We start from the raw sequence: 26,796 nt of genomic DNA, 5'->3' as shown, positions 1-26,796 counted from the left end.
CTTCTCAGGTGGACATTAGAGACTACATGGCAGTATTTGAAGAGAAGGGGAGTTCTCCCTACGTTTGGGCAATATTTACTCCTCGACCACCACCTAAAAGCAGATTATCTGGTCATTATCCCATTGTTGTTTGTGGAACTTTGCCATACTGTAAATTGCTGCCAAGGTTTTCCTACAGACTGCACTTCATAAAAAAACTTAATTAACTCAAAACATTTTGGGACATCCTGAGGTCATGAAATTTTCTATATAACTTATTTTTTTGTTACTCGTTTACAGGATGCGGCCATCGCTGGCTAGGCCAACACTGATTGCCCATCCCGAAATGCTCTTGTAAAGGTAATGTTGAGCCACCTTCTTGAACCATTACAGTCTATGTGGATTAGGTATATCCACAGTGCTTTTAGGAATGGAAATACGAGTTGTTGCATTTCTTTTTATTACTCACCCCTTATGTTTCTAGAAGTTGGTGGTGAGCCTTTTCCTTGAACCGCTGATCCAATTATGTAAGGAATTCAAGGATTTCAGTCCAGCAACAATAAAGGAATGACAGTTTGGCCAGATACTGAGCACCACTACATTAATTTTGATGAGCAATAATAAAACCTCTGGCTACAATCTTGGTGTGTTTTTCATCAATTTTTTGATAGCAGAACCCCCCAAGGAATTTCCCAGTGTATATGTCCAGCTCAAGACTGCATCGGACTGGTTACATTTGTGGGTCTATAATCTTGGCATTCTTGTTCTTCCTAGTGATAGAGATTGCATCAAAGTGAATTGCTATGCTGCATCCTGTAAATCGTAAACACTGCAGCCATGGTGCACCAATGGTGGAATCCAGTGCCCCAGGTACCAATCTGTCCTGGATGCTCTCAAGATTCTTGTGTTGGTGGAGCTGGTGAAACATTCCATCACACACCTGAGCTTTGTAGATGGCGGAGACACATTAAGTCAGGAGCTTGGCCAGTCATCAGAATAACCAACCTCCAGCCTGGTATTTCATTCAGTCCAGTTAAGCTTCTGATCAATAAGCAACCCCAAGATGTTGATTGGACAATTTCTTGTAGGAGATGGTCATTGCCTAGCAACAATATGGCACAAATAGTACCAGCTACTTGTTAGTTCAATAAAAGCAAAAAAGATAAAAGCAAAAAACTGCAGATGCTGGAAATCCAAAACAAAAACAAAAATACCTGGAAAAACTCAGCAGGTCTGACATCATCTGCAGAGATGAACACAGTTAACATCTCAAGTCCGTATGACAAGCCTGGATATTATCCAAGTCTTATTGACACAGGCTGCTTCATTATCAGATGGAGCTGAACATTGGAGTTGGCCTCATTACTTACTTTATGATCGAGTGAAGGTCATTGAGAAAACACCAAAGGATCACTGGACTTTAAACCTTGCCATCTAATAACCAACAACACATGCCATCTCAGCTTAGACATGCAAAAAAAAGACAGTGGGTGAGAAGGATCCAATGGAACCATACGCTGACATGAATGAGCACATACAGCAGAAATACAATATGTTCCAGCTGGTAAAAATAACAAGAGATTTAAGAAAAACACACCAGTAATTCAATATTTCTCATCTTTAATAAAGTAACATCCCAATAGCTTTCAATACAGAATGCTTTGGTTATATATTCTTTTAAATAGTTAATTATCTTATAACATGAGATCATTTCCTTCTAGAGCGCAATTTCACTTCATAGTTGGGTTGGATCAATCCTGGGCAGGTTTCACCAGTCTCTGGGGTGCGGTGCTTGAGTATCGTAGGTCTGATTACATCTATGTCACGTCCTAAATGATCCAACATGGTTGGGATAATGGCAGGAGGGGCATCAAAATCCACTAAGAAATATCTGAAATAAACAAAATATCATAAGCAAACTCACTTTAAACAAATGACTATTTTTCAAGTGACTATAAACATTTATGTTCCCATTCGACATTGTGATAAATGAAACAGGATCAGAGATACCATTGCAATATATGCTGTGAACATAAAGTCTCTCCCACGCTGTCCTTCCTTATCCCAAAATTGTTTAATTTTAAATCCTCTTTCTATGCTGAGTTAATTAATTAATTTTAATCAGGGAAATCGTGAGAAGTGCAACTGATTCTATAAATTAAAAAACACATTGAAAATTATCAGGTCAGCAAAATTTTGCTTCGAGAAATAAATCAGTTTTAATCTCAAGCTGCTATACTCCCCACACAAAGTAGCAATTCATTGCCTAGCTGCCTTTCTCATTGTTTAAAGTTACTCCTCAAATGTTACTGGGCTGAATATTACCAAGCCTTTGGAGAAATGCTGGCAGGGGGAGGGCTGGTAAAATGGCAAGGCATTGGGAGGGGATCCTGGCCACTTTCCACCGCCACAACATTTTACCAGCGGCGGGACTATCAGTGGCACAGCCGTCCACTGGGCAGCCAATTAAGAGCCCAATTAAGGGTCACCTCCCACCTCTGCCAGCATTTTACTGGCAGAGGTGGGGACAGTGCATGGTAAATCACGGTGGTGTACAAAGGGGTTCCGCTGCAAGGCAAGGGGCGGGGCCTCCTTTATGGTCGCTCCATTGCTCACAATGAGAAGGAATACATACTAAATTGCTAAACTTTAAAAGGGTTAGAGAGTATATGGGTTTAGTTTCACAAGTAGAAAAATGGTAATGCTAAATCTATATGCATAACTGGATAGTTGGAATATTTTGCCTAGCATTGAGTGTCTTATTTTAGGAAAGATATGAAGGCCATGAAGAGGAAACAGAGATTTACAAATGGATAATTGTGATCTGCAACCAGGGAACCTGGGTTCCCAATTGGTATATCCAAGGCTCATTTAAATTTCCAATAAGACAGGAGAAAGTAGAGGAAATTAGATAGAGATGTTCAAAATTAGTAGTGAAAGCAGATCCATGGTAAGCATTAAAATGGAAGTGGATTATTTCTAACAGAAAAATTTTAGAAGGGTACAAAGAAAGTGAAATGAGGCTAAATGAGTAGCTGTGAGAACTCCATAGGTACAATAGACCAAATGGCCTCTGATCTCTGCAGTAAAATACTAACAGTGAGAAATTAGCCAACATCAGGCTCAAAATGTGGGTGGTCAGGAAATAATTTTAGGTGGCCATGTACTGTGCACAATCTGAAACAGGTAATGAGTCCTTGAAAATGCTAATCAGGAACCCAACACCTTATGGAACTCTGCTCCCAAACTTGGCCGAAACTGGCGAAGCGTCAATTGCACACACTCCACACGGCTGATCCGAACCTAAAGGTTGCCTAGACAACACTTCTTAAAGGGACCAACTGAGGCTGCCAGCATAAAGGCAACTCATTTTTTTTTTACTGGAGCTTAGAGCCGGGAGCAACGGTACTATGGGTCTTTTGTCAGCCTGAGCACATTGTCTCCAGTTCACATTTCAGCTGCCAGGATTTAACTGCAAGCCAGCATCCAGCCAACCACTGGTGCTGGCCAGCATGCTGTACCGGGATGCCTAAGTGGTATACACAGCTCATCAGCTTTACAGAGATGAAGCCAAAGGCCCAATTTAGAGCAAGCCATGGGGCAAGTTCTGTGGAAAGCTGGTTCCCGGGCATGAGGATCTACTTAGTGCCGATTTCTGGTTTCTTAGCTTAGGACATGTCTAAGCATTTTGTAAAGGGTACCTCAAAACAAACAACTAGTAAATGAAATAGATTCTACTGAAAGGAAATGGAATTGTGCCTTCCTGTTTATGTGCAGCACCCAGAGTTTACAAATAGACTTTGATCATTTTTCAAAGGTCTCAAGTAAATCTTATACCTGTAGTTAGTCACTCATGCTGAGTTGTCAAATGAAGCATAGTCAACAGAAAAAAATGTCCAAAAGTTCACCAGTTTAGTCCAATCAGAATGGCTCCTGCCAATAAACGCAATGAATATCATTTCAAGTTCACAAGAGCTGCAAAGTAAAGGCTCCTCTACTGATTACACTGCTGTTACTGTTGGAGGCATGGAGGCAAAGTGTACATTATAATTACACACTTGTAATTACATGGCTGCATAGTTGCTTTAGGTTAAAATAATTAGTTAAAAGGAGACAGGCATGTTGCATGAAGTAGCTTTCCATATTTCCATAAATATGGTTTACAAATACCAAGATGAAAAGAATAAAGGAAATCCAGGCTGCAAACTGAAATTATATATTTACTATCTAATATTTACAAAGTTGGAGTAATCACTGTCACCGGTCACAATAAAAACCATGAAATTTATTCCCTAAGTTAAACCTCATTTGCCTAATGACTGATTTTGCAGGCCTTGGCAGCAATACAAAATGGATTTTTCCACACTGATTAGCAATGTTGGAGAATTAATGAAAGACCCAAAAAGGAATCAGGCAAAGCTTTTCCTGATTGATTTACATTGAGTACTCTTTCACACAGTTATATCCTCAAACTACATGCAGTGAAACTTTCCAAACAAAATTATTTTCAGTTGTCAAAAGGTACACCCCTTGCCCCCTCCCAAAAAAAGACCCTCAACCCACACACAAGATCAGATCTTTCAATATAAATTTATTTCTTTAAGTAATATGCAAAGCCATAGAGAGCAGTCAGCTTTCACTAACCAGATTGATGGCAGAGATAGGGTTTGATTATTATGAGGACAGACTAGAGATACATGCTGGGAACACTTGAGAGAGTTTCACAAAATCAGACGTTCCCTTCTCACATCATGTATCCACTAGAACAACAGTAACATCAGGTAGGAGCAATGAAAGGGGAGGGGAGAAGGACTAGCAAAGCCACAATGGGCCAAATAGCCTCCTCTGTGCTATGAATTTTCTATGTAGGATGTCATTGCAAATTGGAAGTGGAGCGGAGAATATGACCATTAACAGAGGGGAAGGAAAACACCTTGTGAACTGGAGAGAGGGATGGATGCATGCTAATGTGATCTGGATTGAAGATGTTGCAGTAGGCAGTTCCTCTGGGTGCGAGGGGATGGGGGGGGGCAATGGGTACAGTGTGAACAATGGGGAGGGGGGATGGGTGCCGGTGTAAACTGGAGGGCAGGGGATGATGGGTGCCAGTGTGAACTGGAGGGGTGAGGGAAAACAATGTTCGCATGAACTGGGAAGGGATTGCAGCATAATCAGAAGACACCAGGAGTTCTGTAATGGCCAGAGCAGTAGGCTGGGAAAATAATAACAGGCCAAAGCGTGTCATTCTAGCCTGGGATAGAAGTGGTGCCAGTTTGGCCAGGGCAGGGGAAAGAGGGTGAAAGGACAAGCACTTGACTGAGTGATATTTGTCCAACTGTTAGACAAAACTACATTCTAAGAGCTATCTAAAATGGAATAGAAACTGGACTCTTAGCAGCTCTTTCCCAATGAAACTGGCCAATGTTGGTAATTGTTTGTGCTGGCACAAAACAAAGCAAACTGCAGGTTACCCCTCAACAAGGGGCTAACATAGATGGAACTAATCATCTGCCCCCTTTTTTTAAATTAGTAAAGCAGTCGGTTTCTGGTGTTTTAAAAATGTAAAGCTACTACTAATAGTCTACAAGTAAGCTACAAGAGTAGCAAAAATAGCAATGACTGGAGGTATCTAGTGTAAGTGAAGATGTCTGGATAGAAAATGCAATCTAATCTCTATGTCATAAAGTGATGTGGTATACCAACAATGCCCTGCACGGCACCAGTGTGTTAATCAGTGTTTCAAAACCTGACACACAAAGTTCTTTCTGAGAGCAGGAACAGCAATAATAATATGTTTTTTTTAAAGTTTGATATTCCACAAGCCATACACTTCACACACAAAACATGCACTAGAAATGTGTTTTGCGAACTGCCTCAAACATGATGCTGACAGAAAACGGTGACAGATTGAAGGCAGTTCCATCTGTTAGGAATGTGATACGCTGGGAATTTCAAAAATAAAATGACAGAAAATTGAATCTAAAGAAAGTCAAATCCTTCATGAACAAGTATGAGCAGTCAGGACAATATTGAATCAGTGATGTTGAATTAGGGGGAGGATGAAGAAATTTCTTGGGTGAATAGGGTGTGGAAGGCACAGACCAATTATCCCTGCACTGGATGAGTTCAGAAAGGCAATTGTAATTGTGCAAAACTTTACCCAAAAGTTATCTGGAACTCAGGATTTTTTTTTGACTGATTGACAATAAAAAGCTAGTGTGCACTGAGGAAAGCACAAATAACATCAAGCGGTGAACACTATAGAGATTTCTATCAATGATAATAAAATGTTCAATTCAAATTGGTTGATATTTTTCTGATGCAGTAAATTGCCAAACCCCATTATGGTGAATACCATGATATAACAGCCTTCTCAGTTGGTCCCAGATGAAGTTTGCCTGTATGTAAAGATAACAACTCAGGGTAGGGACCAAGATATTTCAAGCTAATCTTGAGCCAACAGCAACATGTCTGCTATCCCCTTTATGAACAGAAATCTGTTGCAGAAACCCAATTGTACTGACAAGGGCACCTGTTACAATGCATGGCATCAGGATCAGTTACATGGTCAGATCAGTGGGATTCAAGTAAGCTTAGCTCCCAATGAAAGGACAGTGATGAGAATGCCACATCCTGTGATTGCAATCTGTTCCATGACATCGATTGTATAAAACTCTTTTGCTATGCATACTTACAGCAAAATACAGCATCAGGACTGGGTCAACTGATCACTCGATACTGAGACAGACCAATGACTCGAAGTTGCTGCGGTATCCTGTTCTTCTCTGTTGTTTGGACTTCTGAGTGTGCTTACTTGGTACCAAGTTCAAAGTTCGTAGTGCAGCCAACTTTGACCAATATGTCAAACCAGATGCTTATGCATCTTGCGACAGGAGCAGGAGCAGCCTTGTAGTTTGACATGTGCTTTGGGTCTTTGCCATATCAGCAGCAACCATCTTAACTTTCACAATTTCCTGAACATACTGGGCCCTTCCAGATTGGTGCTAACAGAACTCAACTGCAGGAAGTCATCATAATTTCAGAAATGTCAGCAAACTGACAGGGAGCTAGAACTCACAGAACAGTGCAAGAGAAAAGATTTCTCTTTCTCACAAACTAGTGCAACAATTAACATCCAATGGTAATTGGGGAAGGAAAAATAATCAATTAGAGATAGATTCATGAGAAAACACGGCTCTTCTACAGTGTGAAGGGGAAGGTACGCAGATGTCAGAAAGTTGCCTAAAATTAATTTGTAACTATTGTTAGTTCCCAGTCAAATTGCCCATGTGAAGCATGACAAATACAAATCCTTTTTTCCAAAAACAAGATTTGGTTGAATGACATTTACCTATACAATAGACAGCAATGGAAATTGATGCAGGAAACAACTAACCTTAACTATGTTAAACATTTGGATATTTATTTATTCCTCTCGCACTTTTAAAGTTACCCCATTTGTGCTCGAAAGTAACTGTCCTGCAGTCAAGTCTGAAAGTTACTCAAGACTAAGGGCAAAAGTTTTACCTCACCGACCCCCTCACAGCAGGTGGGCTGGCAGTGGTTTGGGAGCCCGATTGCAAGAGAAGTGGGCTTTGCCATGTCTGTTTACCTCAGCGGCTATATTAGAATCCCACAATGAATGTGGAGTTTTCCCTGACAATGCACCCCTGTCGACTGAAGGGCTCTATTTAAAAGGACCCAGGCAGGGATCAGATTGACTGCATTCTCAGTTGGTTCCTGAGACTTCAGCAAGCAGAAGGATGGAAGCAGAATGTGGGAAGATTGCCCCCCTGGTTCTCAGGCTCTTCCAGGGAAGTCTTGCTGTGGGCTGAGGGCCAGGAAAGCAAGTATTGTTTCTTGCAGATGCAGAGGAAGACATCACCCTATCAAACAAGCATGTCTGGAAGTGACAGGCACAATGAGCAGCAGGTGCATGGTGTCCCACACCTGGATTCATCACTTCAAGAGCTCATGGGGCAGGGAAGGTCAGTGTTACCTCACTTTCAAGTGCCTAACCCTCACAGTCCGACTTCCCCAGCATTCTCCTGCACAGCAATCCTCAGTCCAACAAAGCTTGCAGCTCCACTCATTCCTCACTCTCCAAGTACCTCCTCGCATCCCAATTTGAACAACCAACAATCCCACTCACTTTCATCTTATTGCTCATCTCACACCCATTTCTCATAGTCACCCTCCATAAATGCTGTCATTCCATCCTCTCACATCCAGAACTGTTTTCTCTCCTTGCAGGAGAAGAGCGTGCAGAACATCAGGGCGAGGCAGAGAACCAGGGATGGCCCTCCAGGCAGCACCGCCTTGACGGCTGTGGAGAAAACAGCCAGGGAGTGCAGCAAGCTGGTGGATTGTATGGCCATTGGTAATAGGGAGATAGGGGTCTCCCAGATACATGGCAACAGAATCAGGTCACATAATCTCATAAATCGCTAATGTGGATTTTCTGTCACCACAAACTAAAATTTGAGCATCTGCACAATGATGACTTTGAACCCTTTCCCCAAGTCAATTCCAGTCATCTTTCATCTCCCACAGACCCTTCAGGTGTGACGCAGGAACTGGAGCTGGGGGAGGCTGAGCACTCTGAGGAAGTATTACTGCATGACTAATGTGCACCCTCCGCCAGCGCAGATATGTATCTCAGTGGGGCCTCCAAGGGAGATAGCAAGATTGTCACATGGTTTGATGTACATCACAAGTGAGCTGGAGCAAAGGTTTACTGTTAGTTAGCCAATCCTCTATCTATGCTAATATATCACCCCAACACCATGAGCTCATATCTTGTGCAGTAACCTTTTATGTGGCACCTTATTGAATGCTTTTTGGAAATCAAAATATACTACATCCCCTTTACCAGCTTGTAACTTCCTCAAAGAACTCTAATAAATTAGTCAAACATGATTTTCCTTTCACAAAATCATGCTGCCTCTGCCTGATTGTATTATGATTTTCTAAATGTCCTACTATTATCCCCTTAATAATGGATACTATTAGTTTTCCAATGACAGATGTTGGATTAACTGGCTTATAGTTTCCTACTTTCTGTCTCCAATCTTTCATGAATAGTGATAATCTTTCTTATAAGGCCAGACATAAGAAACTGTACTTCCCATTATAATCCCATTCTCACCATCTACACATATATTGTAATAGAGGCACGAAAATTTAATAAAATAATAAATCTAGCCCAAATGTGGTTCTGAGGGTAAAACAATTGGTTTCCTATATGTTAAAGCATTATAAGCATTTCCTGCTTTAGCATCCATTGATCCTACCAGCCATATTTCCCATCACAATTGTAAATCTTACTTGTAAATAACAAAGCTGTTATTAATTGCAACTTCTTAAACCATGTTCCATTTGATCAATGTTGACTGGCTAATCTAAGATAATATCATTTCCAGTTTAACCACAAGAACACTAACAAAACATCCAACCCAAAATATCATGTCTTTTGCATTCAAAACAGTTAGTTATATACACAATAAACCTACGCACCTTTCTTTGAGATATACTTAGAGGTCAGCTGAGAAAATTTGGAATTTTAAGTTTAAAATCAAACATTGGTGCTACAACGCCTTACAACTAAAATGGATGCTCACTAAGTCAGAGATTTATTTAATTCTTTTTGCAAAGATTCCGTTCCTTATATACAAATTACCAGCAGGACAGATTGGTCTGCTGCACACTTTTAGTCCATGGCTCCATATTCAGTAAGATGGCAAGCAGTCGATTTGTAAGTAAGAACTTGTACAAATATTCTAAAGGAATCAAAAAAAGCGATGTTCACTAAATACTTTATGATTTAGAACCTTTAGAACTGCACAAATGAACCACAAGACATGGAAAATTTAATGTCAGTTAAAACAAACAAATCTTCTTGACTGCCTTTAAGCCCGTATTTCCTTGTAAACAAGAACCATAGGCTTATTTGTTTCCCACAAAAATCAGTAAATTGATCTCTGAGTGCCAACTGGCACAAGCTTCCTTTGTCAGAAGCTGGGCCTCTTGGAATGACACATGCGATAATGAACTGCTGATATCTGTGACTATCTGCTCAGTAAAGAGCCAAACTTCAACCGGAACAGGATCCAGCTGCAGCCTGCTCAACCAGCCCACAAGCTAAAAGGCAGCGTTGGTACAGACACAATTCCCATTTGACTTCTTTCATTTTTTTTTAAACAATGTGTGTGAGTATTAAAAACTTTATTAACAATAAAAAAATTAAGGAATCCATCTCCTTTAAGTGTAGATTTTTCCAAAGAAAAATCAGATCTGTGCCTATTTGCGGTTTGTTAGAACAATGACTTCAATGTCCCTGTAAGTCCACTAGTCTTTCAGAATTACCCAGCAAAGAACTTATATTGTTCCACATTTAGACAGTTGGCAGTACTTGTTCACGAATTGTGCAAGTAATTCACAAAGAAGGCTTGAATCAAAATTTCAATCAACTTCAGCTAAAAACAAATAACTCAGGAAAACCGCATGCCTGAACAAAGATTTTTAAACGGGCATAAAACGGCATGGCACATTTGAAATCTATAATAGGATTACAGCGGAGCTTATCTGAACTCAACAGCATTACTAATTAACCAGTTACTTTTAGCAGCAATCGTGAGCACTGGGTTGTTTGGTCTAGTTGGAAGTCATATATAAACTGAAAACCAAAGCAGTGATCTAGGGCTGGTTATATTGCAGCCCCCCCATCGCAGCGGGAAACATGATGGCGGGGCACACTGAGTAGAGAGAGGCCCTATATCAGTCCCCTGACAGCGGCAAAACCTCTCTGATGTGGGGTTCCCAGCCACAGGATGTCAATTAGACTCATTAGTGAACCATTGACAGCTATTGTCCCTGAGGCCACCACAATTTAATGGTGGCTCAGGGATTAAATGGAAGCTGCACGCTTCTCCTGCACCCTACAAAGGCCACCTAGCAAACCCTGTTGGGTTTGCCAGCAGCTTCCTGCTGTATACATTTCCTCACTGTCAGGCACTCTGTGCCCAATCGAGGGACCTAGCATCAGGCAGGCGGGTGGCCACTGTAAGCCCCTGCCCTTGCCTCTGACCTCCCCTTTTCTGCAACCCCCATCCCGCCTTCACCCGTGCCTGGAGTCCCACAATGATCCAGGGCCTTTGATGGAAGTAGTGCCATCGGCAGCCACTGCCCCTGCTGGCAGCATGAGGAGCTGCCAGCCTCTGACTGACCAGCAGCTCTCAGCAGGCAGGACATTCACCACCGAGGGCCTCAACCTTGAGGACAGCCCGACAGTTGCCACTTAAGTGCCTGAAGGGCACTTGATTCCATCGAGCTTCTCCCACGGAACTGACAAGGGGGTTCTCCAACCAGTGGGAAAGACCCCCGTTAGCCCAACAAAATCCCAGCCCTAAAAAAATACATCTTTTCAAAAAAAAAACCACTTTTAATGAGATTCAAATGTAATCTAAGGCCATCTCAATTAAAAGACAGGATTTCACCATCAATGCATTGTTTGATAAAGTAAAAGCCTTTCTGTTCTACAATTCTGCTGATTGTTTAAACTAAAAACAATGAAAGCTGCAGAATATTGCTCAGATAGAATTAGATGGGGAGATAAATTATCACTGAAGATACCGTCACACACCCAAGGATGATTCCACATAAACTAATTCAGCTCCGCAAAACCATCGGATTCAATAATCCTCCCAAACCAATTCTTTGCTGAAGTCAGTAGGGCTCAACTGTTTATGCAAAAATTTATATAATTGACTTAAAAAATGAACAGGACAAGTTAAAGAGGATCCTGAGAGTCAGCACTGTGGCTGCTCAAACATCAAAGAACAGAAAGTGATGTGCTTATCAAGTTATTAAGAAGCAATGTATAAACCATTGCTTTCCAGTACTAAAATGTGAATAATAGAAAATTTCTGTAATGCAGAATATATTTCTCCCTATTACTACTTAACATTATGCTTTAGCCCAAACATTACCTCTAGTTGCATTAATACAACAATGCCACACAGCCATTGATCAGTGTGATCATCAGTTCAATGCCAAATGATAACATTATGGATCCGTGCCCACCTGCTATAGGTTGAAAGTGCCAAGATATTTTTTTACTTAGCATTTTATAACTGGCATGATGAGATTTTCATCACATCGAAACAGTCTGGATTTAAATCTGAGTTGCAGGCTTGAAAGGGTGGTGCTGTAAACCATTAGGATTACTGTTCCATACTAGGGGGTGGGATATAGCAACAAGGGTGCAAAATACCCACTAGAGTGCAGGTTTAAAATATTACTTTTCAATTAGGAAGTTGCTGTTTCTCACCCTGGGGATACCTGCAAAATTCTACATGCAGCAGTTGTTTTAAAAATAACAGTGAGAGATCAAGTGGCCATACAGCAGGTAAAGAATCACTAAGTATAAAACTGGCTTAAAAGCAGGAAATGAAGAGTGGCCAAAAATAGGAACTTCTCAGTCTGTAGCGACATTGAGAGTGGGGACCTAGGTGCCAGTCTTGGGACCTTTGCTAAATTCTTTTGTACAGTTAATGACTTGGCAAGTATACACTTGTATAAAAGTCGAACAGATAAAACTCCCCAAAATTCCACTAAAGTAAGGGGCTCTCCTCTAAAATGCCAGTTAACATTACAAAGCCTTTTGACTATCAAAATCCTCCCTTTTCATATTGGCTGGTATGCACAAATGCACATTTTTTCTTCTTGCTCATTTCAACGAGCGTATTCCCATGTGCTATTCTTCTACTCTGTTATGGTACAGCCGATGGTGAATGCTGAGTTGTTCAAATCCCAAAGGAAACTTGAAACAACAGCCACAACTTGTTTTGCAGTTTGTATTTATTTCGAGATGCATGCTTTGAATTCAGTAGTAATAAGACCACCAAGTCTTATAGGTTTTACAAAACTAGATTAAACATTTATTAATAAGAGAATTTTTTTTTTATATATATGAAGATCTACAAGTTACTATTATGATAACCTCTAAATCCTCTAATCAACCTAACTCCCAGTTACACTTTCATTAAGGCAACAGTAAGACACATAGATTTTAAAAGACCCAGGCAAAGAAACATGATAGCCTGAACAAGTCGAGTTCAAAGCGAGTTCTCTTAACTTTAGACCCTGGAGGCAGCAGTTTGTTACATACAGGCTGCAGGCTTTTCACACTTCTTGGATCTTAAGGCAGATTTGATAAGGGAGCTTAAGGTGAAGGAACCCTTAGGAGGAAGTGACCATAATATGATAGAATTTACCCTGCAATTTGAGAGGAAAAAAGCTGGAATCAGATATAATGGTATTACAGTTGAATAAAGGCAACTACAGAGGCATGAGGGAGGAGCTGGCCAGAATTGACTGGGAGATGAGCCTAGCAGGAAAGACAGTGGAACAACAATGGCAGGAGTTTCTGGGAGTAATTTGGGAGACACAGCAAAAATTCATCCCTAGGAAGAAGAAGTGTACTAAAGGGAGGACGAGGCAACCATGGCTGACAAGGGAAGTCAGGGACAGCATAAAAGCTAAAGAGAAAGCATACAATGCAGCGAAGAGCAGTGTGAAACCAGGGGATTGGAAAGCCTACAAAGACCAACAGAGGACAACTAAAAAAAGAAATAATGAGGGAGAAGATTAAATATGAGGGTAAACTAGCCAGTAATAAAAAAGAAGATTGCAAGAGTCTTTTTAGATATATAAAGGGTAAGAGAGGCAAAAATGGACATTGGGCCATTGGAAAATGACACTGGAGAAGTAGTAGTGGGGAGCAAAGAAATGGCGGAGGAACTGAATAGGTACTTTGCGTCTGTCTTCACAGTGGAAGACACGAGTGACATCCCCAAAGTTCAAGAGAGTCAGGGGGGCAGAGGTGAGTATGGTGGCCATTACCAAGGAGAAGGTGCTAGGAAAACTGAAAGGTCTGAAGGTGGATAAATCACCTGGACCAGATGGATTACACCCCAGAGTTCTGAAGGAAATAGCTGAAGAGATAGTGGAGGCGTTAGTGGCAATCTTTCAGGAATCACTGGAGTCAGGGAGGGTCCCAGAGGACTGGAAAATCGCTAATGTAACCCCCTTGTTTAAGAAGGGAGTGAGGCAAAAGACAGGAAATTACAGGCTGATTAGCCTGACCTCGGTCGTTGGTAAGATTTTAAAGTCCATTATTAAGGATGAGATTTCAGAATACTTGGAAGTGCATGGTAAAATAGGGCAAAGTCAGCATGGTTTCATCAAGGGGAGGTCATGCCTGACAAATCTGTTAGAATTCTTTGAGGAGGTAACGAGTAGGTTAGACAAAGGAGAGCCGATGGATGTTATCTAGCTGGACTTCCAGAAGGCCTTTGACAAGGTGCCGCATGGGAGGCTGCTCAGTAAGATAAGAGCCCATGGTGTTAGAGGCAAGGTACTAGCATGAATAGAAGATTGACTGTCTGGCAAGAGGCAGAGAGTGGGGATAAGGGGGTCCTTCTCAGGATGGCGGCCGGTGACTAGTGGAGTTCCGCAGGGGTCGGTGTTGGGACCACAACTTTTCACTTTATATATTAATGATCTAGCTGAATGAACTAAGGGCATCCTGGATAAGTTTGCAGATGATACAAAGATAGGTGGAGGGACAGGTAGTATCGAGGGCAAAGAAGTGACAGATGGAATACAACGTGGGGAAGTGTGAGATCATGCACTTTGGTAGGAAAATAGAGACATGGACTATTTTCTAAATGGGGAGAGAATTCAGAAATCTGGAGTGCAAAGCGACTTGGGAGTCCTAGTCCAGGATTCTCTTAAGGTTAACTTGCAGGTTGAGTCGGTAGTTAGGAAGGCAAATGCAATGTTGGCATTTATTTCGAGAGGACTAGAATATAAAAGCAGGGATGTGCTGCTGAGTCTTTATAGGGCTCTGGTCAGACCACATTTAGAATATTGTGAGCAATTTTGGGCCCTGTATCTCAGGAAGGATGTGCTGGCCCTGGAAAGGGTCCAGAGGAGGTCCACGAGAATGATCCCAGGAATGAAAGGCTTAACATATGAGGAACGTTTGAGGACTCTGGGTCTATACGCGATGGAGTTTAGAAGGAAGAGGGGGGATCTGCTTGAAACTTCAGTACAGGATACTGAAAGGCCTGGATAGAGTGGACGTGGGGAAGATGTTTCCATTAGTAGGTGAGACTAGGACCCGAGGGCACAGCCTCAGAGTAAAGGGAACAGAGATGAGGAGAAACTTCTTTAGCCAGAGAGTGGTGAATCTATGGAATTCATTGCCACAGAAGGCTGTGGAGGCCAGGTCATTGAGTGTATTTAAGACCGAGATAGATAGGTTCTTGATTGGTAAGGGGATCAAAGGTTATGGGGAGAAGGAGGGAGAATGGGGTTGAGAAACTTATCAGCCATGATTGAATGGCGCAGCAGACTCGATGGGTCGAACGGCCTAATTTCTGCTCCTATGTCTTATGGTCTTAAACTGCCCCCCTTACAAACAGTCTTCTCTCCTTTATACATATTTTCCCTTTTGAATGCAAATCCCCATTATTTCACTATGTATTTGGACTTTATCTTTCTGATAGTAAAAATCTCTCATAGTACTAAGTTTTACCAGTAATCTTTGGGGAAAAATAAACAGACCCTTTCTAAACGTTACCTGGCTCGGTGACATATTTGACTCCTTCTTTTGAAAACAATCTAGTCCGGTTTATTTAAAAATGCAAATGTTCCCCTGACACCTATGTTTGCCTCTAATTGAACACAAGCAGCACACACACACGCAATACACACCTATTACTCTATTTTTACAAAAAATTCTAACAAAATCATGGAAATTATTATATTTTCCTGACAACTCCTCCTGCATTATAGTATTCACATGGCCACTCTCCCCTTCGACTCCAGCGAATTTCTATAAAACTGCTCCACATGTGCATGTCCTGACGGGCTGTCTCCAATTTTAACTCAGCAGTAGGAGCTGGGACTGAAGTCAGGATGGTAAGCTGTCATTTAAAGATCATACTTCTGTCAGAGTAGAAAAGCAGAAACCACTTAGGAAAGAAGGTGGATATGCTCCATCCAATTTAATGGCCAAAATTTTCCCTGAATTGCACGACTAAATGCAGTGGCTGGTGTGAAAAAAGACGTTTCTCCCATGAGCCGCAATGGTTGGTTTTTGTGCTGTATTATCTGTTTCCCGCCGCATTAATTATGCGGCCACAGGATATACGCAGTCTCACTGGCAGGTGGCCTCTGAATTGCCTGCCATGCCATTACTTCACTGTTTCCTCACTCGGTTCGCAGCTGCAGTTTAGGCATGGCACCCACGTTTCTCAATGCTTGCAACCCAGGCCTGCTCCAATGAAGGCATGGCCCCGAAAGCCAAGAAGAGTTCAGTGACCCATCATCGGAATGCCTTTTGGAGCCCACTACGACGTCCTCTACCCCCGGTTTGGCCACAAGAAGTCCAGCAATCTCACCACTACAGCTTGTGAGGCGGTGGCAGTGGGTGGTCAATGTCAATGTCAACACCGCACAGAAGAGGATGGCCATCCAGTCCAGAAAGAAGATGAATGATCTCATCCGTGACGCCAGGTAGATCAACCAAATCGTCACTCTAAACTCACACACTCACAAGGCCATCACACATTCACTGGCATCTCACTCACTGCCAGTTCAAAGGACATCACCACTCACTCCCTCACATCTCTATCTAGCCTCATCTCCTCTGGAGACTGCCTCCTCAGCCCTCACCATCTTGAGGCCACATGCACAGATCAACATGTGCCCCCACACAAACCCTGAGATATCCCTCCTTCCGCAGTAAAGCCCTCACCCTGCAACCTATTCCCCTGCCTGAAGCCACTTCTCCCACTTCATTAAGCAAGCCCTAGCCCTGCATCCGTTGAAAAGCCACCCCCCGCCTTAAGGCTGGTTTGGTAGGTACAAGCTTGCCTGTGAGCCCCCTAAAAGTGATGTGGTGCTGCCTGTGAAGACTGGTGCTGATGAGCATGAGTGCTGACCAAAGCAAAGTGGGCAAACAAACCTTGAAGTCCAGAGCAAAGTGCAGGTCGCCAGGTGCACGTCGCTTATGTACCATTGTGAAACACATCAGTGTGATTAGCTCATAGTCCAGTGTGGGGGGATGATTCCGGCGAGCAGGGCTTATAATGAGGTTCTAGTGCGGCAGTGGGAAACACAGCCCGCTAGTGACGGGTGGAGCAGATGATCGCAAACTGGTTTTAGGATTATGTGAAACCGATTTTTGCGAGCTCCAGATATATTCTGCGTCCACTTGCTATGGCGCCCACTGCAAACGGGAGTGAAAACTCCTGGCTAATGAGTAAAATGTAAACAATTAAACTGTTGAATGGTGGTGGGGTGGGGGTTGTGGGGTAAGTCAACTAATTAATTAACCTTTAGAACTCTTTCCAGATCAGCATGCTTTATGTCTCTGCAAATTAGCATATAATCACTTTCGGTGTCCAGACCAGTGATGGGCAACCTAGACTAGTGAGTGGGCTGCATGAGTGGCCCTCCTCCATCTCAGTGGACCACAAGATTGAAATCGGGCATGTGCACTAACCATGACCCCATGAATAAGAATTTGTGAGGCGTGCCGATTGAACCATAGCACTGCTTTGATTGGACGCAGAGGGAGCACACGGCTCTCACCATCAACGTTGTGTGCAATCAGCATGCAACTCACTTCACGTGCCCCTGCGTTGCGTGCATATTACTTTAGTAATAACGGTTGGAAAATAACTATGCTTGCGGAAACCGGTGGAATCAGGCAACCCGGCGCGAGGGCAATAGTCAACAAAACGTCTCACGTGCTGCATTCAGAACCCTGATGGGCCACAGTACTCTAGACTGACAAAATTTAGGAAGGTGTTGTCCTGAGACATTGAACCAAGACCCCACCTCCTTCTATAGATGTAAAAGAACCCATGGTAATTTTTCAAAGTAAACAATGTTCCCTACATTAACCAGCAAAAACAAATTTGCTGGTCATTTATGGTGCAGCTGTTTGCTGGGCCTTGCTTTGTGCAATCTGGTTGCCTCATCTGCCTATAAAACAGCGACAATTAATTTATTGGACATGAAGCACTTTAGAATGTCCCAGGACATGAAAGGCACTATATAAGTGCAAGTATTTTTTAAAAAGTGCTGTGACATGTTCATGTGACAATTAAAGATCTCATGATGACATAAATGATGCTCACGGTGTTGTGAAGGGAATGACTAAATTGCTATGGACAAATGGTTCACTAATCAAAATGGTTCTGCATTCTAATAACAGCAACAGAAGTTAAAGATTAGGAGAAAATAATGTCAGGCAGAACTTCTTCAGCCAAAGGGCAGTAAGAGTTGTGAACTAAGTTACCCAAGAAAATCATTAATGTGGGAAATTTAAAAGGGCTCAAGGTCATTGGACTTATTCCTGAAAAGAGGAGATTTGAAGCAGGTAAGTATGATTTATCTGTCAAACATGATAGACTTGGGCTAATGGCCTTTACCCATTTGTAAACATTTTCATGTAAAATTCCTGCTCGAGGTTGAAAGCCAAGTGTAAACACCATTTAAAATATAGCTGTTCTCTACAATTTACATAACATGATCATCAAAGAAATAATGGACTGAAGTCGATCATTTTAAAGTGAGCAAAAATAGACTGTACAGACTCCAATAGAGTGACATTTCTGTGTAATGAGGGACATTTTAAATGCAAAACTAACAAAGGTATGGTGTAACATATCTGACAAATATCAATTAAGGTGATTTTGGTTCAAAGTATTTTTTTCAAACCAGAGCAATTCAATAAAGTGAAATGTTAAGAGTGGGGTTTATAATTGAGATGGATTTCAACAAATGGAACTTTTTTGAATAAACAATGAGATTAATCAAAATAGGTTACGTTGTCAAACCAAATTAAATGGGACTCCCTCCAAATATGAAATTTAACACAACAACAAAGTGCTGCAAATCTGAAATCCTGGAGGAGGTCTGGTAGCATTTGTGGAGAGAGAATCAGAGTGAACACCATCTGATGAAAGGTCATTGACCTGAAACATTGGCCCAAGTTTTCGTGTGGGCTCAAGAAAACCTGACTTGCACCTTTTTGCACCTTCTGAAATGTATACCGACCAATGAGCAACTTTGCTGGGACTTTTGTCTTTTCGTGCAGGGGTTGGGCCCACAGTGCATTTTACAAGCCAAAATGGAGTGTCCAAGCAGTGTAGGTGCGGAGGCAGGCTATTTGAAAGATCAGTCTTCATTCTCCGACACAGCAGCCCAGCTCTGCACATTGTTTTAAGGCCCCCTAAATCTCACCCTTCACCCAGCTATCACCCCCTCAGGTTGCTCATGCCATCCAATGTCACCTCAAATAGTCACTGCCACCTGCATGCCCCCTCACACCCCACCCACATGATATTGCCCCCTCAGATCTCCCATGTCACCACTATGCACATGTATCCTCCATAGCCACGCACCCATTGCACTATGTACAGACTTCAGGAGCCATGCAATAGCAATAGGAATTATATTAGTATCATTGGGGGAAAAAAGCCTCTAAAACGCTAATAAACGCCGGACTTCAAACATACTATTCTTGAAACTGAGAAGAAAAATAACTACTCCAGTGAAAAATCCTTTAAGTGCCTATTAGGTTTGTTTACAAACAAGAAATCACATCAAAGGCATATTAAGTATTGAGAGCCCCTTAATAAGTTTAAAACTGTTCTATAGACTGCCTACTGAGCTGAAGCCTTTATCAGACTTTGAAATCCAGACAAGCATTCATAATGTCTACAGAGCTGCCATAATAAAAGTTTCCAACTACATTGCCTGAAACAGGACAGAATGGTGTCCTATTTCCAGTTCAAAGCTGTGCCTGTCAATCAATGGAGTGGTACAAGGGCCCAAGTCTTCCAGTCTCCAGATAGTCAAGAGACCGGACGTATGACGGAAGATGCACGTTAATACCATCCAGAAGTGAGAATTGCCCAGAAGTTTAAATGTCCGAAGAAGTCCTCTGCTCCCCAAGACCCTGCACGAGTGTCTCCTACTCTCGGCAAAAATCAGAGACATCAGACAGTTCCACAGGACTTACCTGCATTGCTACACAGGAAATCTTAGACAGATTAAACCCTGGTCTAATACCTGGGTAACTACAAATTACCTCCTTAATCACCTGCCCCAATCTAACCCAACTAACACCCCACCGTATCTGACTACCCCCGATCCTACCACTCACCGACCGGACCCGATTACCCCAATCCAACTTGACTGACTCCTGACCCAACTATCCTTGACCACCCAGTCACCCGCACTCAAAGACTGGGCCTTTAAAGGTACTAGTGCTGCAAAAAAGGGGGCACATCCTCTCCTTGCCCCAACTCTCCTCAGCTCACTGGAGTTAGAGGGGAGATATTGTGCTGTGCGTTTCTGTGGCAGCTGAGATCAGAAGATCCTGGAAGAAGTACACAGCAGCATGGGGTCAGGGGAACTTTTAGCACAGTGGCAATGCATGCCGCTCGGTTCAGGCCAAGGTTTTTTTTTAAGACAGCCAGAGCTGTCAGTCAGCTTAAAGCACAGCACAAAACATGTTAGCAGAAGCGGAAAGGACCTTTTTTTTGGCATTTTCATTATAGCACTTGTGACAATTGGAAAAATACTGCAATGCGTGACAATAATTACACAATGCTAGTCAATGTAAGGATCAACTTACCTTTGCAGTATAGATCCCCATGATGAATCACATTAAAAATAAATCAATATTACAATACAGCAGCTAATAGTGAAATTTGAAGGTGTCAAAACATTTTACACTTACCTTTCCCAGCTCCTCAGCAGGCTTCCCTGGTGGTCATGAGCACTCCAAGGAGGTGTGCTTTTTTTTTAAACAACTTACAAAACCCACACCAGTTACACAGAAATATTGTGCAGGAGGAAAGTCAAATCTCCTGTGGTCCTCCCAACGAGGACCTGACCTCAGAAGAGGTGCGTGCACGATTTGCACCCGGGGCCTTCCCGATACACCAAAAAAAAACACATGAATATGGTGTGGGGTCAGGAGGGCACAGGAAAATTGCTTCCCCAGCCAAAAAAAAAATCATGTTCAGCGTTTCACAGCCCAGTTCGCACCTCCATGAGGCACGAAAACCCGGTCCCTTGTCTGTTTCTCTCGCCACAGATTCTGCCAGACCTGCTGAGCATTGCCAAACTTTTCTGTTTTAATATGAAATTTGATAGGTTCGGTTATATCTCCTAACATCTGGTTAAACTCAAATTTATAACAATCATATTTTGTTTTTACACCATTATTTTCCTTAACTTGAGTAATAGTTCTACAATTTAAAACATGTGATACAAGAAGACAAAAGGTGCAAGTGTGACAGCTTGGATACCAGACCATGATGTTTATCCTCTGCAGCCTGGAGAAAACAAATGAGCAAAACTGAAATCATATCTCAGATATAAACATTAAATGTGTAGAAACTTTAATTCTTCTCATTTGAATTGTGGCCAAACTTCTGTTCTTCACGTTATAGTATTGCAAGAAAGATTTTGACCTTATACATTTCTGTTCGCTCACAGCTGTTACTGTTAACCCTTAAAATATACTGGTGTAAATTTGCTTGGATATCAAATCTATCCCGAGGCAGAGGCAACGGGCTAAATTTTACGTGCCCCCGGTGGGTGCGTTTCCCTCAAAGGTGGTTGGGGGGGGTGGGAAAAGAGGGGGCATATAAAATGGCGGGGGCAGCCATCCCACCATCTTCCCACCCACCCGAGCTCAACCCCATAATATGGGTGGCAGGCAGACGTTGAAATCGGCACCCTGTCCGCCATATTAAAATGACCATTTAAGGGTCAATTAGGCTTCTAATCATAATAGGTTTGGCGTGGGCAAGAGGGATGGAGCGGAAAGCCCGGTTTTTAACCTCGAGTGGTCAAAGAGTGAAAAGGGAGGAAGGGGTCACTCTTCGGGGGCTGCCCTTTGCTGATTGCGGGGAAGCCCCCCTTTCACTGAATGTCCCTTCCATCCTTTCCCTCCCATCCGCTCCCCCTCCTAAACCCACCCTCTCCCTGCAACTGCCCCTGTCCCGAACGCTCCTACCAACTTACCTGCTCCAAGGATCCTAGACCTCGGGCTCCTCTCTTCAGTTGTAGTCCCAGTAGCTGCCATTCATGCCCTCCTAGCACTGCCGGGACTGATGGAGCCGCCAGCCAATCAGTTTGGCTGGCAGCTCCAGAAGGCGGGACCTCCACCCCAATGAAGGACGGAAGACTGACTCAAAACCTCGTTAATGAGCCCCAAGTCACCTTATTGCTGTGGGGCTGCTTGTTGGTTGGCCTGATGCCAATGTGGTTGGGGCGGGGAGGGGGGCCTGCCGTTTGCTCCTCTATACTATTCAACCCAATGGGTGCTAAAACCACTGGTCCTCTGGAGTTCTTCTCTTTAAGTAGACCAAACTCTTTAACTGGGGACCAGGAGAGCATAAACAAAACCGGATTGCTATTTAGTGACCCTTACTGGATGCCAGAACAATATTGGGCTGAACTACAATGGTGTCAACAATTAAGTAGCTCGTTGGCACTCAAACTGGCTCTATACAACAATTAGCTACACTGTCATGGTAGCAAATGGCACTGGCAGACACAAAAAATTGGAAAGGGGCAAGGGAGTGGGGGTTGAATGAGGGCGAGAAAACAAAATAATTATCATGGGCAGATTATCACAATTGCAAGAGCCAGTGTCTTGGAATCCTGCACCCCATTTCACATATCGAAGGAGGGGTTTCCTAACCCCGGGGGGGCGGGGACATCTGACAAAAAAAATGCATTGGGCTGGTTTGCCAAAGTGATCCTGGCTCCGGTCATTTTTCCCAAGAACGAGCTGAGTACAGCATTGGGAACCCATATGATAATGGTGGGGAGACAATCATTAGCCATTTTCACTGGGTATTCAAACCTTTCCAGAGGTGAACAGGAGTCCCGTGCAGTAACAACAACTCGGTAGCTCACAGAATGCGAGAGCACAGCGGGAGGTCCTGGAGGCCTGACAGTTACAGCCGATCTGACCTTTGCATGGGAAAACAGTGAGACAGTGATCATTTAGGGGCACAGGCCTGCCATTGCAGCAGTCTCTCGTGCTGTCACAAAGAGTGATCGAGTTAAAGAGAAGTCCTGTAGTGCCATCAGCCTTGTCTCCCCTCCATCTCACTGCTCTCTCGTGTCCCCGAGTGTTCAGGAGCACTCTCACTGCACAGTGAAGGCTGCCAGCTGCTCTCACATCGCGGGCACTGCTTGGCCTTCCCATCCCCTCAGGCCACCCACTGTCCCTAATTCAATGGTGATCCTGAAGACGGGTCTTAATTGGCCAACAGCCATGAGACTGGGCCTGAAGTCCTGCTGCTGCTGCCAACGGGTTTAGGACCTGGAAGATTCCAACCCAAATCTGACACTAGCCTCAAGAATGTACAAAATGCCATTCAGCCATCAGGACTGGGTCAAAATCCTAACACCATAGTAGAATGCCATCTCCACCATCACAGGAGCTGCTGCTATTCAAGAAAACAGCACACCATTTTCTCAGGAATCTATGGATGGTCAATAAATGCAGCCATGCCAGCAATGTTCACAACCCCATGAAGACATGTTTAAAATATCATTAAAAGTTGACTTTCCTACAAACAAACCTGGCTCCAAATGTTCCCAGTATTCAATGTCACCTTATCTGCAGGAACAAGAATCTTCCAGCCTCTTCCCCTCTACAAATTCTTATTTAAATGTCAAGTCCTTATGCTGAAGAAAAGGACAGCATATTTTTATTTTTTATCCCAGGTTCAACCGATACTCAAAGAATCAGTTTTCTTGTGAGAATGAATTTTTCCTTGGTGGTGTACAGCACCGTAAGCTTCATGCTTCAGGCACACCCATAAGTGAAGGAATAAGAATGCCTATTAAAAGAACTTAATGAATCTTAGTGAATTCAGTCCCTGAGTGCTCAAATGTATGGGAAGCTATACCTGGTTACATACTAAAGTTTCAAGAAGTAACAATGAAAGGAGCAGTTTAGAATTCCGCATTGTACACATCTGGTACAACATTTCAACCTTAAGCTACCCATGAGATATTGAAGAAATTAAGGGTGAGTCAGTGATCTCTTCCACATGGTAACTTGTTTCAAGGTCCCAAGAGGTTCTGTTAATTACTGGGAAAAATATCAATACACTCTTCAAGGCAATTTTTTGCACCAGGGATCCTAAATAAATGCAAGATGCTATGGTTGTTCGTGCTAATCCATTAAATGCATTGGCAGATTCTCTCAGTTCCCCGTACCCTGCAATGTACATTTTTCCTTTTGTAGGCTACAAAAACCAACCATTGAAATAGCAATGTGGACTGTGTAGATGCCAATAGCTTGACCATATTATTCAATCTGACTGCACTATCTTTAATGTCAAACCAAGTTTTTTGAAATTTCATCTCCATTTCTATATTATATTAAAGTGGCGAGAAATGGGCAAACTTCAGCCAAAAATAGATCAAAGTCAGAAAGCAGCTGAGCATTCAGAAGTATTTAAAGAAAGTACAAACTTCCATTTACATGAGCATCTTTTACATCCACAAGGAATCCCGAAGCACTTCACAACCAGTTAATTACCTTTGAAATCAAGATTGGGTGGAATATATTCTTCTTTGAATAGCAGGTCAGGATGAAGCCTCAAGTTTAACATCCAAAACACAGCACTCCCTCTGTATTGTTCTGAAATGTCAGCTGAGAATGCTCAAGGCCTGAGCTGGGGCCTGGACCCCCATTTCTGGTTCATAGTAGCAAGTACAACCACTGAGCCAAGCCAACACTGCTTAATCCTTTTTCCACTACCACTCGTAAAACTATAGTCTACGCTAGTGATTTTTAAAGAAATTCCTGGCTGTGTCCTGCGCTGTGGACTATGGCCCTTCACCTTAATAACTGCATTTAAAAACAATTGGGACAAAAGTGAAGATTAAGGTGTTGCGTACTGACAAGGAGTATCAGATTAGAATAATTATCCTTTTTTGAACATCAAAAACACTTCTGCAAAAACTTCTCTTCAGATATTAAACGAATAGGACAGAATTCATGACACAGTAGATGGTATATTGTCTTTGGCTTAATAGGCCAAATCATCATTACATATTCTTACCTAGATATTGCCTATTTAAAGGTAACAAGACAGACCAGAACAAGACATTGCGCCAGAAACACGTTTAACGGCATGTTCAGTTTTGTAAAAGCCTAGCTGCTGAAACTGAATTAAAGTGAAGATCATTACAGATGACCTTGTGCATCAATTTTCCTTAGACATTGGTTTAGAGGAGCTATTTATTTACCACAGTTTTTTAAAAAATCACTTTTGCTCTATTGAGCAGCTTGGATGTAAAGGTGAAAAAGATACCATGAAAATCATGTGTTCAACATTGCAACACCACCTTTCAACTCTAGCACTTCAACTTGGCTCGAAGATAAACTCAATGTTTGTTTTCATAAACCTCCTCAGCTGGCAAAACCCACAAATAGCTTTTTGTGGCTTGTTTTGAAATATTTGGAACTCAGATCTTAAAATATTTAACACCCACGCAGTGCTTAATTTCCATGAACAGGTGGGGACATGGGTGCAGCCGTTACAACCTATCTAAAATATGTCTATTCAATGGAATCAAAACTGAAATACAAAAGCATGAAAGGAAAGAAGAAACTGGGTGGCGTTACATTATTTGTTGTCCATAACTAATTGACCTTTGAGAAGGTGATGGTGACCCACCTTGTTTTATCACAGCCACCCATCTGATGCCCCTTTTAGACTCTGCTGTAGCAGTTTGGTGCAACTGAGTGACTTGCTGGGCCATTTCAGAGAGCAGTTAAGAGTCAACCACATTGCTGTGGTTCTGGAGTCACATGTATCCAGGTCAGGTGAAGACAGCAGATTTCCTTTCCTAAAGGACATTAGTGAATTAGATGGGTTTTTACGACAATCAGCGATGGCTTGCTGGTCACCATATCTGAGACTACCTTTCAATTCCAGATTTATTTATTAATTAGTTGAATTTATTAATTGATTGAATTTAAATTCCACTGGCTGCTTTGGTGCGATTTGAACCCATGTCTCCACAGCATTAGCCTGAACCTCTGGATTACTAGTTCAGCAATGTTACCACTACGCCATCACCTTCCACTTTTCCCTTTAGTGCCTAACCTTGAATTCAATCCAGATTAACGGGATTAAAAATTCAATGTGAAATAGGATAGTCCCCATTAGCTCCTTGGAGACAAGGGTCCAAAGCAAGAGATTCTAAAATTTGGCATTAAAGGGCATTTTCACTCAGAGAAGCCAGAATGATGGCTGCTGTGCAGTGAAACAATGAATGTCAGTGCAATACTAGATGTTTTTCTGAAACTGAGGAGCGGGAACACTCGTGGGTAGAATAGAATGAGCTCAAATCTGCATGGGGATTGTTATTCTAGAACCCAAGAGCTGACACCTGTTAATAGCCTTAATATCCCTCATTGACGCACACAAAATTATATATGAAAATGTGTATACTTATGAGATACTAGTGACAAAAATAAAGCATTTTTATCCATTACATGGCTAATTATAACACTGGTAGCTTTTTCTGCAAATTGTAGGGGAAAAGTGTCAGGCACACCAAAAGCATTAATATACATCGATTGGCTTCTGCCAAATAAAACGAAACTTAATAAGCTAACACTTGCTGAAGAAAGAGAAAACAGACTGCTATAGGCTGGAACTCAGAATCTCTATCGCACCA

At 42.4% G+C, this 26,796-nt stretch overlaps 1 protein-coding gene across 1 annotated transcript in view; it reads right to left on the bottom strand.

The window, feature by feature from the left end:
- Positions 1 to 1,582: 1,582 nt before the first annotated feature.
- Positions 1,583 to 26,796, bottom strand: part of slc5a3b (solute carrier family 5 member 3b) — a 78,793-nt gene continuing 53,579 nt past the window's right edge. Inside the window, exon 6 of the mRNA XM_041210617.1 lies at positions 1,583 to 1,870. Coding sequence (XP_041066551.1) covers positions 1,687 to 1,870 — 184 coding nt within the window. The 3' untranslated portion in view covers positions 1,583 to 1,686. The remainder of the gene's footprint in view (positions 1,871 to 26,796) is intronic.

Source organism: Carcharodon carcharias, chromosome 18 (genome assembly GCF_017639515.1).
Source record: "Carcharodon carcharias isolate sCarCar2 chromosome 18, sCarCar2.pri, whole genome shotgun sequence".
Lineage (NCBI taxonomy): Eukaryota > Metazoa > Chordata > Chondrichthyes > Lamniformes > Lamnidae > Carcharodon > Carcharodon carcharias.
The sequence above is the reverse complement of the archived record's forward strand: the minus strand, read 5'-3'. Positions and strand labels throughout refer to the sequence as shown.